General features: G+C 46.2%; 4 protein-coding genes across 4 annotated transcripts; all 4 read left to right on the top strand.

Moving 5' to 3' along the window:
* Positions 1 to 3,315: 3,315 nt before the first annotated feature.
* Positions 3,316 to 4,241, top strand: JR316_0000207 (Mitochondrial inner membrane protease ATP23; the record flags this gene model as incomplete). Its single annotated transcript, XM_047886022.1, has 5 exons — positions 3,316 to 3,505; positions 3,562 to 3,821; positions 3,881 to 3,964; positions 4,044 to 4,172; positions 4,233 to 4,241. 5 exons carry the CDS (start codon positions 3,316 to 3,318, stop codon positions 4,239 to 4,241), a joined length of 672 nt encoding a protein of 223 aa, XP_047753768.1.
* A 356-nt stretch (positions 4,242 to 4,597) lies between these two features.
* Positions 4,598 to 5,511, top strand: JR316_0000206 (uncharacterized protein; the record flags this gene model as incomplete). Its single annotated transcript, XM_047886021.1, has 5 exons — positions 4,598 to 4,614; positions 4,677 to 4,787; positions 4,857 to 4,982; positions 5,048 to 5,209; positions 5,274 to 5,511. 5 exons carry the CDS (start codon positions 4,598 to 4,600, stop codon positions 5,509 to 5,511), a joined length of 654 nt encoding a protein of 217 aa, XP_047753767.1.
* Positions 5,512 to 12,340: 6,829 nt separating this feature from the next.
* Positions 12,341 to 12,998, top strand: JR316_0000205 (Glutaredoxin-C8; the record flags this gene model as incomplete). Its single annotated transcript, XM_047886020.1, has 6 exons — positions 12,341 to 12,364; positions 12,440 to 12,555; positions 12,624 to 12,709; positions 12,769 to 12,786; positions 12,852 to 12,912; positions 12,980 to 12,998. 6 exons carry the CDS (start codon positions 12,341 to 12,343, stop codon positions 12,996 to 12,998), a joined length of 324 nt encoding a protein of 107 aa, XP_047753766.1.
* A 295-nt stretch (positions 12,999 to 13,293) lies between these two features.
* JR316_0000204 (Dolichol-phosphate mannosyltransferase subunit 3) lies at positions 13,294 to 14,205 on the top strand (the record flags this gene model as incomplete). The annotated part of the gene is made up of 3 exons (XM_047886019.1): positions 13,294 to 13,419; positions 13,477 to 13,584; positions 14,152 to 14,205. The coding sequence occupies 3 exons, from the start codon at positions 13,294 to 13,296 to the stop codon at positions 14,203 to 14,205; spliced, it is 288 nt and encodes a 95-aa protein (XP_047753765.1).
* Positions 14,206 to 16,797: the final 2,592 nt, after the last annotated feature.

Raw genomic sequence — 16,797 nt, 5'->3', positions numbered from 1 at the left:
ATTATCAAAAGATCTTATCTCAAATCTTAATTATCGACTTCTTACCCAGCTGTTCTGGAGCGACTCAGAGAGAACGCAATGCTATGCATCGACAGCTAAGAGGCTTAGCTTCAGTTTTTCATTGGAGGAGGGTGTGTATGTGGATTGACGTTTCCTCACGCAACGGCTCCCGGCCGCGGGTTATTTGACAGTGAACGCCTCCCAAGACGCTAACGGTCACTAAACCCCAGCAAACCAGACCTCCAAGAGGCTCTAGACCTCTCGTTCTGTCAGGGAACCTCTACTCCAAGTAGGAGTCAACCTATACAGCGGACAGCTAGTCGTGAGCGTTACGACGTTCCAAGTTTTTTTTTTCTTTTGTTACTCTGCGTAATTTGTAGTACAAGCGAAAATTGCTGCCAGTGTTTATAGTGTTACCGCCAGTCCAGACCAGGCCGTTTGAATTCTGATTCTGACCCCATGCCTTGCCATTTTTGACAAATCCAATCGAAGTCGAAATCGGAATCCGATACAGACATGCACGGAAAGCATACCGAACAACATCCAGCGCGCGCGCACCAGAATAATTACAGAAAATGTCATATTTTTGGGTTACTTGCGCGATGGACCATTTACCAACTGGATATATACTATGTAGTTGTATATACCCGATCGAATAAGGTAAATGGCGTGAACTTTGGGCACACAAGGTGGACTAATTGCTCCACACAAGTCTCGTTGTCCCAGTCCATCTATGATCAGATAATAGATGAATGAGTACACGAAGCATGATGCGACCTTTAGCTAAACGCCAAGACGATCTCTGATTTTGGTTACTTACATATTTACTATTATATCAGAGATGAATTAAAATAACAGCATGTGGATTTTGATCTATGATGATGCTGATGATGATGATGATGTGTGGCAGAACAGCGAACTTGGGTCTTCTTTCCACGGCGCGCGGTTGAGCAGGTCGACTTTCGCCGGATGGCACATAGTATATCCTACTTGTGCGTTTTAACTTTTATGTAAGTGTATGACACTGGAGTCTGACATCTCTTTTGTAACTTGTTTCGCGCAATGCCAAATGCCAATACATCTCGGCGAAGAGGGGTCAGAAGCACATTCAAGAAGCCCTTCGCCACATCCGCTTGCAGATCACTCTTTCGGTCCAGGCGCCCAAGTGCGAAGACGCGTGTGTTAGGAAACCTGTGACCGGCCAAGTGGGCGCAAGATATTATCACTCCCTGCAGCGCCGCGATTCTCAAAAACCTGCGTGGGGTTGGTATATCCCCTTCAATCCCTTTGAAGGAAGAGATGAGGCCTGCCTAGACATGGGTATGCTCTTGGTGCTGTACGGCAGGTACAAAAAAACTGTAAGGGTATGGATCGACGAAGTAATACCCGAAATGAATAATCTGGGTAAGTACACAATCTGAGCCATCAAAGACAGAGGCAGTTCGAAAGCAATGTCGTAAATTTACTGAAAGGAGGGAGAAATGGCGACAAGATGAAAACAAAAAGTTGTCAAAGACGAATCGACCGGCGACAGCTGCTCAGCAAAAGCATGTGCTGCCTGCCTCACTGATCCGGACAGAATGGTGTAAACTGGAGGGGATGTGTGCTTCAATACCTCCTGGGACTGGAGGAGCCTCGTATAACGGGCAAAATCGGCAAATTGTTTGATTGCCTTCGGTTCTCCCCGACCATCCCAAGTTTTGTCGTGTGCGCTGTGGCTCGTTCTAATCTCTGGGTTCAATCAGTGCACATCTAGGCAAGGGCGCAAAGCTGTCTCTGCAGCGTCAACGTGCCCACCGATCAGGGTATTTTGAATGTAGAAGCATTGAACCAGTGCATCAACCAGGCATACGCGCAGGTCTGGAGTTGGGTTGGCATCCTCCTTAATTCTCACGGAGGAAAGGGCTACGGCATGACAGTCTTTCAAAGTAAGGGTCGCGTATCATTGAGTAAAAACTCAAAGAACCGCTCAACGAAGAAAGAAAGGAACACACAGTGTCGGCGGCCACTCTGTTCCGTTAGCACTTTGCATGGCCTGTCCATCGAACAGGCACGCCATAATTGGTCATAGAGTGCTTATGTGCATCTTCTTGGAGGAAACGAACCAGGTCGTTTTCATTCTAAGCGCCGTCATATGTCTTGCGAAGGCACCGGGGCACTTTGGACTGTGGGACAATGAGAACCTTGGGCCTTAGACGTCGTTTAATCCGACTTAGCCCGTGAGGAGTGTCGTGATAAGACGGATGAGACGAGATGCATGTTTGTAATCAGAGTAGAGGTGATTTAGGAGAAGCTGATTGGATAGAAGCTTAACGCCTCTTAGGTTGTTGATAGAATGCAGTTAGAATATCCGTTTCAAAGATAATTTGCCAATTAGGAGGTCTTTCTCCGCTTCAGATCGAGAGGAATATTGAATAGTTACCAGAACTCGGACTGCCGTATCCCATTGTTTAGTAGGCTACTACGCAGGAGAATCAGCCACATATTTCGCGGTTCTCGGATTTGTGGCCCTTGTTCTTGCCCTGATTTGGGCTAGAATTGGATGCGCACCGAGGTAATTGTCGCCATATTTAGCTGCTAGCAGCAGCAGCGCGTCATTCATTAACGCATTTCCATGTCCTCAGCAGCCCTGTGATAGACATGCAGCTACAATTGAAACGAAAGACATAAAAATAACCAGTGGTCATCTAGATTTGAAGACGCGCAGTCTAAGTCGGTAGAACCGCTAGACCATTGACAAAGCAGAAAATGTCTTTTGACATGCCGGATCGAGGGTAGCCGCGAAGAAGTCATCCAGAGCACCAGATGTACTTGTTTCCAACAATGCCTGAGCACGCAGACCAGAAATTTGTCGATGAACTCGTCGTACGAGTCGCAAAATGAACGTTACTCGATGCTCCATTCAACATATCGGCGATTTGCTATCAAGTGGTGCTGGTCTTTCTATGGAGAAATCATTGAATGCATTGGACTCTTTGCGCAAGGAGATGATCGCCTGAGACGACAAGTTTGTGGCATCGCATTTCGAATGTCAACGGCAAGTCAAGTCAGGTATTTCCGAGGTAACCACAAAGAGCCCATGTATCATTGATTCTGCATAGCGCAAGTCAAGCCCAGAAAGATGGCTCAGTGACCTGAATGGATTACGCAGTCGAGTATGTTTGTTGTGTTGAGACTTGGGAGTTGGTTGACAAGTGGGGGCGGCGTCCTTGCCGTGCCGCGCGGGTGCAGTTTGTTGACCCATTTATGCCCTGGCCCGTGGGAAAAATCATAAAAAATAGAAGATGACATAACCAGCGCGGCAGGAGGTTGGTGATGGACGACTCTCGAAAAGACCAAGATTCTTCTGCTTCCACACCCCAACCCACCAGCGCTTTTGAGAGATGGCGCAGAAAAGCTATGCTTGTCACCGGTCTCGGGGTGACTGAGGAAGAACGACTTGAGGATATTCGCATGCATCATGTCAGGCAATGTGAGAGCAAGAAGGAGTACCTCATAAATTACAGTGCGTCACTGCTCGTTGTTGTTTCTTACTCTTTGATTAATTCTAACCTCATGCAGGCCCAATTGTTGTATTTATGCTCAAGCATCTGAAGCTTTCTGGCTGTGAAGTACCTCCATCTAATATCCTATGTGCACCTTGTGATCAGACGCGGTCGGGAGGCTTCACGCCCGATCCTGGTGCTGTGGTACTCTGCGCTGGCAACTTCTACAGCGAACAGCATATGGAAAGCACCATTGCCCATGAGTTGATGCACATGTACGACCATTGCCGTTTCAAAGTAGACTGGGCGAACTTGCGCCATCACGCCTGTAGCGAGGTTTGTCTATGTATTTTCAGCATCGAGCGGACGCCGAAAATTTGACATTATCATGGAAGATTCGGGCGAACAATCTCAGCGGTGACTGTCGCTTTACGCGCGAGTTACGTCGCGGCGTCGTGTCGTTCTCAAAACAGCACCAGGTGAGCATTTTGTTCTGACCGTTACCCACCCCCAATGTTCTCACGGAATTCATGGTCTGCTCGCTATCACCACCGATAGGCTTGCGTACGGCGGCGAGCCATTGAATCTGTGACAGCGAACCCAGCATGCCCTAATGAAGCGGCAGCAGAGCGTGCAGTCAACGAGGTTTGGGAAAGCTGTTTCAACGATACCCGGCCGTTTGACGAGGTGTGCTTCTATATATTGCTATTCATTCTCTGGATCCTTTCTCATGATGTGTCGTGTTAGATCTACTGACGGACTCTAGGTAGAATGTTGTCCCAAAATACGCGTCTTCGTGGATATATATCTTGCTTGCTTATCTTTTCCAGCTAATACGAACAATATAGAGCCTGACTGTTTTAGAATAGTTTGAAAACAAGCTGAAGTAGAGCCCGAAGCCTATAGTTAATCGTCATTTAGGGCGGCATAGTTAAGAATTGGCTGAAACCAGGGAATGATCTGGAATGATCCGTCGTTTCATTGGTTACACGTGTTTGGTTTGAAGGGTTATAAATTTCACGGCGTCAACCAGCCTAGCGTCAACATCGCTCTCACCGTTACCCTCCGTACCTTTCCTTAATTCACGAGTCTTCCCCCTTTACGATACCAAAATGTTCAGCAAACTTGGGTGCGTTATTTCTACTAGTAGAGAATTTTGAGAAACTTACTGTTATTGTTCCTTTTTCCCAGCCTTTTCGCCCTTTTCGCCCCTCTGGTTTCTGCCTTGACCCTTACGTTCCCATCGAACGCAACTTCAGGAGGAGAGGTTACCATTACATGGACTGTGGATGCCAGCGACCCGTACGTGTACAGTTGCCTTGTGCCTTTTGCCCGCCACCCCTAACAACTTGACTGGGAACCTCTGTAAAGGAGTCGATTCTCCACCTTTTCTTTCGAGCTCATCAACGAGTCTTTCAACAATGCATATGCCATTGCCAACAACGTTGATCCAGCTTTGCTGAAACTCACCCTTACTCTTCCCGTTGTTCCCGTTGGGTGAGTGGATTCATGGTGACAGCTAATGTCAGTTTAGCTCAACGGCAACCCCTAAATTCCTATAGTGCCGGTTATACTCTTCAAGCCGTTAACATTGGCGACATCAATGATGTCTTTGCCACTAGCTCTTCATTTTCGATTGGTGCTGCCCCAACACCCCTCAGTACCACCGTGTCAGTTTCTTCCACCAACTTGAGCTCACTCCGTGCCTCCTCTGCCAGTGTCACGTGCGTCTAGTCTTTTTAACTCCCGCAGCACTCTGGTAACCTTGTTTTTTCTTTTGTACAATAGATCCAGCGGTACTAGGTCTGCAACCACAAGCGGCACGTCCTCTGCTACCTCTCTGGTCGTAACTTCCTCCACCCCAACCAGCCCCTCGACCACTGGAGGATCTGCTTCCAACACTGCCGGTGCTGCCGGAACTACTCCTTTCTCTGGTGCCATTTCTACCCGTTTCGGCGGTAACCCGGCCGGAATCGCAGCTGTTCTTTTATCCGCTGCGGCTGGTGCTGCTATGATTGCTATTTAAAAAGCTATCGCGCATCTTAACAAGCCACTTGCAGACTTTTTGGTTTGATTGCACTCGTCATTTTCTGAAAATAGGTATTATATCACTATATCCGGTACACTTGCGACTCTTTATACCCTTTCCGGCCCTTGGATTGGGAACACTTTAATGACTTTACATTCATGGACTATATAGGCACTTTTCATTGAACCCTTGCTATACTTCTTGGACTAACATAGTAGTCTTGTTTTTTGCCACACATTTTACCTAGTTGTATACGTGTTTTAGCGATAGTTCTTTCGCTTATCCGTTCTTTTTACCCATGTACTCGTGTATAACTTGTGTTGCTAAGAACGGACTTTACATTGTTCATGATCGGGGAGTCGGATCCGCTTGCCATGGACAGGTAACAAAGTGTGTACGTTGCCAGTAAGTATCTTCGTTGGCCGACATGTTTGAATGACTACTGTACGAGCGCCCAGGCTCATTCTCGGCCTCTAGGTGGATTGATTCCACAAGGTGGTTGCGCTGATACATCCTTCCACTGAAACGTTGGTAAGCTCAATCGGCTCGCTGACCATATCTCCGTCCTGTTCATCTCGTTCTCATCCCAGAAACACGTCAACCTCTTTTCGAAGATACGAGTAAAAGAGTTACGCGGATGCATATTGTTGGATAGACCACAGTACAGCTGAACAGCTTCATTGAAGAAATCTGATGATGGATGACTGTGATAAGCATGATGTTGACACTCGGCCACCGCATTCAATCGAGCGGGCAGGTAGATAATTGGTGGGCTCTTCAGATGTCGTTCCCATATGTGACGGCCGATGTGTCTTTTTTAAAATTTTTGCTGTTTCGATATTATCGATCATGAATCGTGAACCGTGAACCGTGAATCGCGTGGATCGGCGAGCTGGGTAAAAACGCACGCTCGAAAAGAGTCACTGGCAGGGCCGGATTGGTAACGGGGTGCGTAGCGCCGTGTATAATACAATGTGTGTATGTGTCAGTGCCATCCAGTTCAAGTACGTCACTGCGCGCATGCACATTGCATGATAGCCTACACCGCCCAAATTTTACCCATGGCTCCTTGTCGGGCCGCGGCAAAGGAGGTAAAAACGAGGAGGTCCCATGGGAAAGATATTTTGCAGGTTTTCCCTGCTTTCTGGAGAGTACCAAGCGACTGGGGCCCGAAGTTTTAAAGCCGTAGTTGCGCCGGGATCCGGCATACACCTTCCCATAAGTTTGTGGGTGTACCAGTCGGACTTACACTAGTGGCGTCTATGTGTACAGTGCTTCCTGCGGAGGAATGCGCTTTTGGCGAATGTACAAAATTTAGATAATGATCGAATCAGTTCCAAAGGAAAATTGAAGAAAGAGATGGACAACTTACTCCAGTCTCGTCCGTTCTGTGACTTTCAATGGGAACCACAAATGCTATGGCATCGAACCACTTGTTGGATCCTTTTCTTTTCTGATTAGAAAATTTTCACTTTGGGGAGAGGGCTCTGTAGACAACGATCGATGGACCGCATATGATCTGTCCAGTCTTCTTGTTGAGCTCTCACCTCGAAGCGTCTGAGTTTGTGGTGCTTCTTACTATGCTCCGGGAGACGATCAGCGCCGTTACGAGAGTGCTGCATGGCGCCAGTCCTTCCGTGTAGCCGCTGTACATACATCTCAAGGGCCTTAAGGGTGTATTTTCTCAGAGCATCCTCGCTCGAGATATATGGCTGACGTCCACCTGGAGATACCGAAATTTAAACCCGATGAAAAATTGGGAGACATAGTATACATCACTTTCTTCGTCCTTTCCACATGAGTTTCACGCGTTCTAATTCTGTGGAAGAAGAAGAAGTGATTGTGATTGTGATTGTACCAGGTACAAACGTCTGGGCTCCCGGGGAATGGCGTTTCTGATATTTAAATTACTGTAGGGGATCCACAATGTTCCATCGTGACGAGCGTGGAACGAATCTGTGCACAATTTCACATCGTTAGGCAGGTGAACCAATACCTATAGATGCTATCCTTGTATCATGGGTAAAAATCCTGAAATACAGATGTTGCAAATTCCGACCGCCGAAGAACTCACTGGAAGAAGACGCTTGAGATAGGCATCAATGTCCCAAGTGAAAAGATTAGATCTATTTTTGGACGCGCTCTTAGCGAGATTTAAATTTAGGATCCTGACTGTTATGGATTGACATGATTTTAAGAGCGTGTAGGACAATCAATACAACCTGGTGTTAAAAGTCGTCGGTATATAAATATTCTCCTTAATCTCGGTCTTCATGATCCTTTTTCTTTGCGGGGTCGTGGAATCATTGTTAACTCGTGTGCTCTGAAGAGTATGAACTATCTATGCTCAACCGTGACTCTGGTTGTTGACATCACATCAACAGGAAAAAAATACATTCTCAACTTGTCATCTCAAGGAATACCCAATTTGTAGTGATTCTCTCTCCGCACACATACACCACTCCTCCAGGGGACCAATACTGTCATGATTCGGAACGCGCGAGAAGCACATAAATTAGAGCAGTCCGAGGAGTGACTATTAACAGCATTGCCCTCTCGGTGTAACCTCTCTGATATTCTGCTTGCTGAACACTGATTCAGTCGCCTTTATAATTATAACGGCTTCTGCGCCGCTCGGTAGTATCCGCATCGGCAAAATTTGTATTTGGAAGCAAGCCTTTACCAGTCTTTCGCGGAAGGAGACAGGCCATCGCCACAGCTTTCTATCATCCCAATGTAATTCGGTTCCCAGTAGTGCGCCACACAAATGTCTCTTAGATAACGGCAATGCAGTGAGCGTGAGTATTTTGGCTGATTCAGCTTTAGTGGCACTCGCTGGAAGCCCGGCGTAATGGTGGACAATCCCGTATGTCTGGAACAGACAAGAAATTCACCACAATCATGATGAGATTGGTCATAAATTTAACCCTCACCTTGTTAATTTAGCTCGCGTTCCTTCGAACAGAAGGAACACTTGTAATCACCTGTGCGTATCGCGTCCCATCTATGATATGTAGTCAAACCCCGGATATGGGGTAACTTACAGCTTCCATAGTGGAGAAAGAAGATTCCCTCGTTTGCTGGCAGAAGAGCTTCCGCGACGTTTGCGCTGCTCACTATTTGCCAAGGAGGTGCTATTATTTGCCTGTGCCTTGACGCGCTCTGCAGATGCATTGAGTCTCTGGCTGTACTTGCGGGACCTCACAGAATTCAACCTGATAGGTCTGTGTGACGACGAACCGGCATACGGGTGTCTTTCCCGTTGATATCTCATTCTGCGAACCAACCATCCATATGTCGAGCTGGGTATTTCAATAACCGGACTCCATCATCAACATCAACATCAAACAATCGTTCGCCGTCATGAAGGATAGTGTTTGACTTGGGGATGATGAATGAGGTTGAAAGATAGGTTTTTCATGACGTTTAAAAGCTAGAGGCAGATCCCCGGAAATGACCATTCCCACCTACCATCATCATAATTCTTTTTCGCATGCGCCAGCTTCGCCGGTTTTTGCGAGATAAAAATAGTAAGCTGAATAAACTTGCGATAAGTAGTAGCAATAAGGGGCTGTGCCATGTCAATGATGACTGTGTCTTTGATAATAAATTAACCTTCGCCAGAGTCGCCAATGTCGCGGATGTCTTATTCTTGTTCTCTGGTTGCGTCGCTCATTTGACCCCGGTGTGCCATTGAACACGCGTAGAAAGCCGGTTCGGGTACGAATGTCTAGAATAACCAAGATAAAGGTAGATCCAAAAGACGTATCTCAGAAATGGAAATTTTGTCCAGTGGCGCAAAGGCGAGGAATATTAGGTATCAGTAAACCAGCGCTCTGTCAGGACCCAATAGTGTATTGTCTCCGAGCTTAAAAGTCTTGATCTAGTTTTTGAGCACTGTTGAATAACCATACGCGAAGCGGAGAATTAACAGTTGAACATCCGTTCCCGCGTTTGGTATAGCGTCCTAACGATGTTCACAGCTCCTTTGCTCTTTAGTGTCCGTCCACATCGGTCAGTCGTTCGGTAGGAATATCCACATAGTTCTGTTATTGAATACCAGTCAGTTTCGGTCATTTGAAATAGGCATGCTCCTATTCATACGGTAGCCCGGCCAATTGATTTGCGACGCAGTAAACCACCAGTGCAAACACGTTGCTGCTAACATCAGATGAAAAGACTAGCGCCTGACGATGGAGATGAATTGACAAGTTGTCACTGAAGCTTGCGTTGACAGAGTCGGGGACGTGCAATTAGCCAAGCCCATCCAAGGACCATATGGTCAACGACTCTCAAAGCAAGAGAGCCTAGAAAGGAAGAGAGAAAGAATGGCCAGCAAGTCGCCGTCCCAGCACACTGATGAATGGCCAGAACACTCGCAATTCGAGCACAGCGGAAATTACGCACAAGATCTGGAACTACCTGGAAAATTTCTTTCCTCTGGTGGTCATGGTACTACACATCCAGAACCCCATTCTATTCGAGTTGAACCAAGTTGCGCGCGTTTTTTCGTGACGCATGCGACAAGTTTTGGGGTGCCCGCTAGTATCACAAACAACATCATGCCCGCTGCTGTCCGAGACATCTTTTACCCACTTTTTTAATTTCCGGACGGGCATTCATATAGAGAATAGGGCAAGTTGAATGCCTAGAGACAATAGCTGACAGACTCCTTTCGATCCGGCGAAGCAGAATTGATAGCATCACAGCCATATGACTCGGATACGGGCTTCATGTATGCGCATCACAGATTCCATGTCAGATAGCGGCATGAAAGCACGCGAGACGGAATGGCTACCAGGACAGAGACATCAGAAACGAAGGAGTTGCATAGGAGATGGCCGTCCATCAGCATGGCCGGAGCATTGAGGCATACGTCGCTAATCACCTTCAGACTCTTCTTTAATATTGTCGAGTCCTTCGAGAAAAAAGGTCTGCACCCTAGAAAGCTTGGTTCTTGTCATAGAAAGTCTAGTTCATTCGTAGAACAGCTCTGAGGAGCTCTGAGGGTGCTGATGGCTCTGAAGCGATTTCCAAAGAGGTCTTTAGACGTGACGGAGATTGACGTACCACTTCCCTGATCTAGCTCGACCGACGTTGAACAAGTACCGGTTGAGGGACGAGATAGGTGTGGCGTATAAATCAAAAATCGGTCGAATCCAACTACCGAATCATCTAAGTGATTCCTTCCGTGCCCTTCGTCGTCGACCATAGCCCATTAGGTCCTGGTGGGCGAAAGATAGGTCTGACAAACTGAACGCCCCCAAAAGGAAAAATTTAAGCAACCACAATCGTGATTTTCAAGGCACTTTGGATCTAATCATGAGCACCCGCGCACACCGCGATAGATGGCGCAGCAAAGGTAAGGTAAGGAAAAGGCATATGATTAGAGTAAAGTGACAGCGTGGAATCGGACGGGTGCATACCAAATTTCGCGTCGTGCTCTACACCCTGTTCTGCCGCGACTCAAGTAATATGCTCGATGTGCGGGGTTACCATATAAGCAAGCTGCAGGTAATCCTTATTTTCTAGAGAACAGTATTATTGAATAACGGAAGTGCCATTGCACCTTCACTGAAGCTTGATGCGAAGAAACCACAGCATCCCGAGATCGATCGAAAGCCAAGTTCAGTCGACACTTTGTCTACTGGTTCATCAGAGTATGACCGATAGCGCATACGCAAGCAATAGACATAGACATTGAGTTGCGCCAGGTCATTGGGGTGATTCGCGATGTCGGGAAAGCGTTTGGACACCGAAGCGGGCCTGTTCCCATAGGGTTAAAAACAATACATGTATAGAGCACCAGGTCAAGAAAAAGTGTGCTGTAGTCGGTCGAGACATTGAGTAAAGCTCTGGATAACGTTGTATCTTCAAACCTAGAAGCTGTGGGCGATGACAAGGAGATTTTTCTTCTAAAGACCATGTTAGCAGGAACAATCCCGGATATACGTAAACACACAGAATCCCAGAATAGTCGATTCCAAATCTTTAGATGAGTCTTACGGCAGCGCAGAGTGATCTTTCGATCCACCAGGACGGATTTAAGCCGTTTCGCAATACACAAATATAGCACATAATGTGTAGGGCATTTCAGCTCGGATTGGTGGTTCACCATCAGTTCGAGATTATTCAAAAGATCCGGATCGCCAGGACGTCAATAGACAAGACGGGTCAGGTCCTGTCACCATATTCTGGAAGTTACGGACTCCGATGTAAGTATACCAAGTGAACGTTTTACCAATGTAAGCAATGCTCGTAAATCAGGCATTGAGGGATATCTGGATGAGAATCAAGACAATTCAGAGACAGCAAAGAACCGATGATGGTTGCCGTTCTTCAGGTGTCCCATTCAAAATTGAACGTGAGGAAATGAGTCCCTAAAAATCTACGGTGTTGGAGATCATGATGCATGCTGATTGAAAAGTGGAGTATGTACATACTTCACTGTCGAATAGAGTTCGAGATCTTTTCGCGTTGGACCAATGATGGAGAGGATGATGAACCTGATTGAGTTGAGGGAGTCGTTACTAACTGAGAACAAGAGGCAGTTGGAAGTTTGGAAGTCTTTGGTCCCGACAAAGTTGAGGCCTGGAACAAATACATACAATTACAAATCATGACAAAGACACGTCACGTGCAGACGTGACGCCATCCTCACAAGGGCGTCACAATGCTGACAGAGCCGAAGCTTTGAGGAGTACCAATTAGGATGATTTCGCGGCTGACTGCAGGTTTCTCTTCTCGACTCCCAGCATCTCTTTCCTTTGCTCTATTCTCTACAACGGCATCATCTTCCAATCCATCTTCAGCTCAATTGCACAGAATGTCGGTCAAACAATTTGTTGAGGTGAGCTTTCTAACCAACCAACTAGATGGGCGTTGGCTCCTCTATCATGAATGCTGATGTGCGAGGGTACTGCAGGACTCTATCAGCGGCAACAAAGTCACCATCTTCTCAAAGTCTTACTGCCCATACTGCAAGAAGGTCAAGACGTTGTTCAAGACCGACTTCCCAGAGGAGGAGCCTAAGATCATCGAGTATGTTCATTCCTGCTACATGATTGTCACTGACTAAACAAACGTCACTGGCTAAATAAATCCAACAGACTCGACGAACGCGATGACGGAGCTGACATCCAGGAATATCTCTACCAGAAGACTGGTCAAAGAACTGTTCCCAATGTCTTCGTCAGTGAGTACCTTCTTTTATTGATAGGTTGCAATGGGTCTTAACCCCCTGTGCGTCTTTAGAGCAACAGCACATCGGAGGTGAGTGCAATATCAATGATAAAATATGATAATACACGTGTTCTTATTTTATTACGTTTGTTCAGGCAACGATGACACCACCGCGTTCCACAAGGCAGGAAAACTTACTCCTCTCATCAAATCTGAGTGAGGTTCTTCTGCTGCCGTTATGATATCAACATTCTTAGTTTTTCTCAATTTTATACCAAACGAGTGCAAATTCTCGTCTCTAGTAAAATAAATACCTATACGCAGTGGAGTTAACTTGCATTTCAATGGACGTGTTTATAACCTTAACGTCGTCTAAGTTATCCTTTGATGTGGTCTTAAATTATTATGTAGATAAGATAACAAAATCTTATCATCATCAAAACGAAACGTCACGGCCACGTCGCAAAATGAAATTACATCAACAACTCTCGAACAACCACAACATCGCGCCTTCAGCATTTCACAAGTCGGACGCGATACAAGAAACATTGTATCCCCTCAGCTGCCCTGGACATTTTCACTCTTTAATTATATCCAATGGCGCGCGCACACAGAGTAGCCTTGCTTGGCACGGTCGTCGTCATCTCATACGTGCTCACATTCTTCAAGATACTCTCGGTGCCTCTCCTGGACGCAAAAGTTGCTGACCAGATTATACCTGTGGTAAGCCAATGCAACTTGATTTTGTTTAACTTCTCTAATAGCGTTGGTTGACTTCAGCTTCCATGGTGGCTTCTTGTATCATTTGGTTCATATTGTCTTTGGTCGATTGGAATGGGCCTTCTGACATTACGAGAATGTCCAGAGGCCTACAATGAGTTGCTCGGGGTAAGTTCTTTATTCATTAGCTTTTCCAGTGCACTTTCGGTTCCGGAATTTCCTGCAAAATTTTGTCCGCCGTCGCGACCCTTACCGTTTTCGTTTCCATCCGGGCATGTTCCCGGAAATAAACAATAGGCCCATCACTGTCTCCGTAGTTTGGGACTGTTGTTTATTTATCCTATCTTCCCCTCACCACTATCGGTGCCTACGTACCCCTTCCCCAGAACTAAAGAGACCGTCGAACCTTCGAAAGCGACACAATGTGGGGCAAAACGAGTCGCTAATCGCGCAGGGCATGCCTCGTTCACACATCAACATCTCCTTTGAGAAAGCGTCGTCTTCTTTCAATGGGGGTATTCATGATGGAGTTTTGGATGGCAATTAGAAGTCTTCCATTTTTTCACCTGACATGGTGCTGCTCTGCCCAAAGGATTGGTAGAAACCGCCATTCCTGCTTTACGCTCTTTTGGGTCGATTTATCACACTTCACTGCATCATTCATCTTCTTTTTGGGCTGGTCGTTTCGCGATTGTTTCATCTCAAAGTACTCACGCCCTTGCTTCGATTGTCTAGGAAATTACAGAGGCAAAGAACGATCTGCGAATGAAAGGAGTGACAGTTGATTAAGCCTTTTCCCTTCAAGATGCATCTCTGTGAATAACAACGCTACTGGACCAAAATAAACATAATTTCTCACTGACGACGATTCTTGCCGTGCTCAGCGTATTGCGAGGGTACCCATATTCACAGGCGCTCTGTCATGCCTTTCAGTCTACTGTCAAAAACCATTGCAGTATTGGCAAGGCTGTAGTTGCTGCTGACCACCTTTCTTCGGCAAAGGGTAGGGTTTCGATACCGCTGCTCCATGTAACTTATTTCGGTTGGAGAACATGCGTTTCAATCGGTCGTAAAGTATGTTGGACACTTGACCGCCACGGCTACGCTCTTCCTACCAACCGTTTTCATCGCATATTTCGACCTTCCTTCAATGCTAGTGATATGCGTATGCTATCCGCCAGGCGACCAGAATGGTGATGTCATACAATAATCAGTAGCTGTTTGAACGGTGCTTATGGATGATCTCTTCATATTTTTTCTTGCGATTGGTCGCAAGAAGCACGACCCGGAATTATTCTGGCATAACGCTCACTGTCAATCGACAACGAGCCTAGCGAGGCATAAGCGAGCTCACTAATTCTCCATGATTCTTAGGTTCCAATTCCGGAGGCGCAGCGATGGTGCCTTGATGTCGTACAGTTACCTCCCATTTTTCTGGGATTTGTTTCTTTACGACAAACCCTTTTTGGCCGCTTCTATGAGTTATATTCAATCAATCTATTTGCCTGCTGTATGATCACCATCACTCCGAACTTCGGGTCAGAAGGTCAGCCGAGGAGTCGCGCTCGTCAGGATGTGGGCTACTTTGTAATTGTAAATCTTGGCCTCGCAAGTTGTAACGAAATCCATCCGGTGTATTCAGGGTGGAAGTTGTTGAGGCTGGCTCATTTTGCCAGCTCAGCTCGTCGATCGCGACTCAGTCGCTCGTTTCCCTAGCAGTTTAACTTGCCCAAAAACCGGCTTGCTTGGTTCGTCTGTTGCTCCCTCATACATCTAATGAATTGTATTGAGCCCGGCATTTAGAACCTGCTGGCAGTCATGTCTATTATCTCGGCAATACGGTAAGTACATTTGATTAAATATTCCACCTTTTACTGCCTATCAACACGTTAAATCTATCGCTTTAGTGATGAATATTACACTAGCTCATTTATTCCCTAGGTATCTGAGCTTCTGTTCATTGTGGTATACGTAGTTCTTCCTCTTCCGACATACAGTATCAATGGGCGGTCCTTTGACTGCCCCTAAATCTGAGCAATAAAAGTGTGATAGCTGCTTGTCATCTTGCCGCTGGAAACTGATGTGAGGCTAGCCTCCTTTATTTTACCTATTCAATTGAGCAGCCATCTAATCCGCCAGGAAGGAACATGGCTTCTGGAGTGAATGTATTCATTCACCCAACTCCGGAGTCAGACGTGCGAAAAAATGTGAACCAAAGGTTATCGCAGGGGAATGTGTTGATTAGCTTTTCCGTAAGGAGCCTTTTGGCGATAGACAATATAGCGCAATCGATACTCACTCCACGTCTGACCTGAGTCTGCGGGGTCAAGTCTAGATTTATTTAAGATATATCTCGTTTCAACTGTGATGGATAGATATGTCGTATTACGGAAGGACACAATCCTGTAATATATCCCTTCGCGCGTTGACTCCTTACCCAGCCCAGCCCTAAGCATACCTGGCGTCCATGGGACTCTCCAAGACTTTCCTTCTATTCTGACTGTATTTCCAGGTACGTTATAAGTATGGTGTTGGCGCATGGGGTAGGATGTGCACACGATTTCATCGTGCTCAGTGGACTCTCGTAATGCTTTCTCTGCGCTGGAGAAAGGTTTTCTTGCCTTGCATGTTCTTGGCCATTCATAGCAATAAAATCTGTGAATATTCTGGGGATATTTCTCCTGAGTTTGGTCTTGCTGAACACCAGGAATTCCAGTGACCGGATGCTGTGTGCCATCTACTGCTCAAGACATCCCGGGTGAACGTAATACTCCGCGGGGGCCTTGAATTTAAACTGAGAAACTTGTAATGAAGAGACTGTAGTAGATATGACAAGCAAAAAACAATTTTTTTTGACATTTTCAACCGCGCGATGTGGTTACTCTGCAGATGCGTCGCGTTCATGTCGGGGCCGCTTCGCACTGAATGTTCTGGAGAAGTGACATTTTCTTTCCCATTACAGTCGTCAAAGAAAAAAATTACTTATCTATTGAGGCATTCTATCTATTAAAAAATTCTATGCCCGGTGGTTAGCGCAAAGCGCTTACTGTCATTGTACACAAGTTATACATGAAGAATTATCAGCCAAAGTGCATGAATCCAGAACTAGCCCCTGTTTTGATGTTCTCACACACGTGACCGTAGCTGAAATCAAAACGAAAATCAAATTCGCCGGTTTTGCGAGTTTTACTGTCGCCATCAGTCGCCCTTAGCTCCTTCTCCCAAACATATTCAACAAATATCCTTGCTATATACGAAGCGATACAAACTCATACTTCATGTTCTTTAAATCAGAGCTCAAGAGTGGTCCCTCTAGCCTTGGCCAATTTTGACTTGCTCATGACCCCACTGGTCTCACATCTCCCGCAAAATGTGCGACAC

This window comes from Psilocybe cubensis, chromosome 1, assembly GCF_017499595.1.
Source record: "Psilocybe cubensis strain MGC-MH-2018 chromosome 1, whole genome shotgun sequence".
Taxonomy (NCBI): domain Eukaryota; kingdom Fungi; phylum Basidiomycota; class Agaricomycetes; order Agaricales; family Agrocybaceae; genus Psilocybe; species Psilocybe cubensis.
The sequence above is the reverse complement of the archived record's forward strand: the minus strand, read 5'-3'. Positions and strand labels throughout refer to the sequence as shown.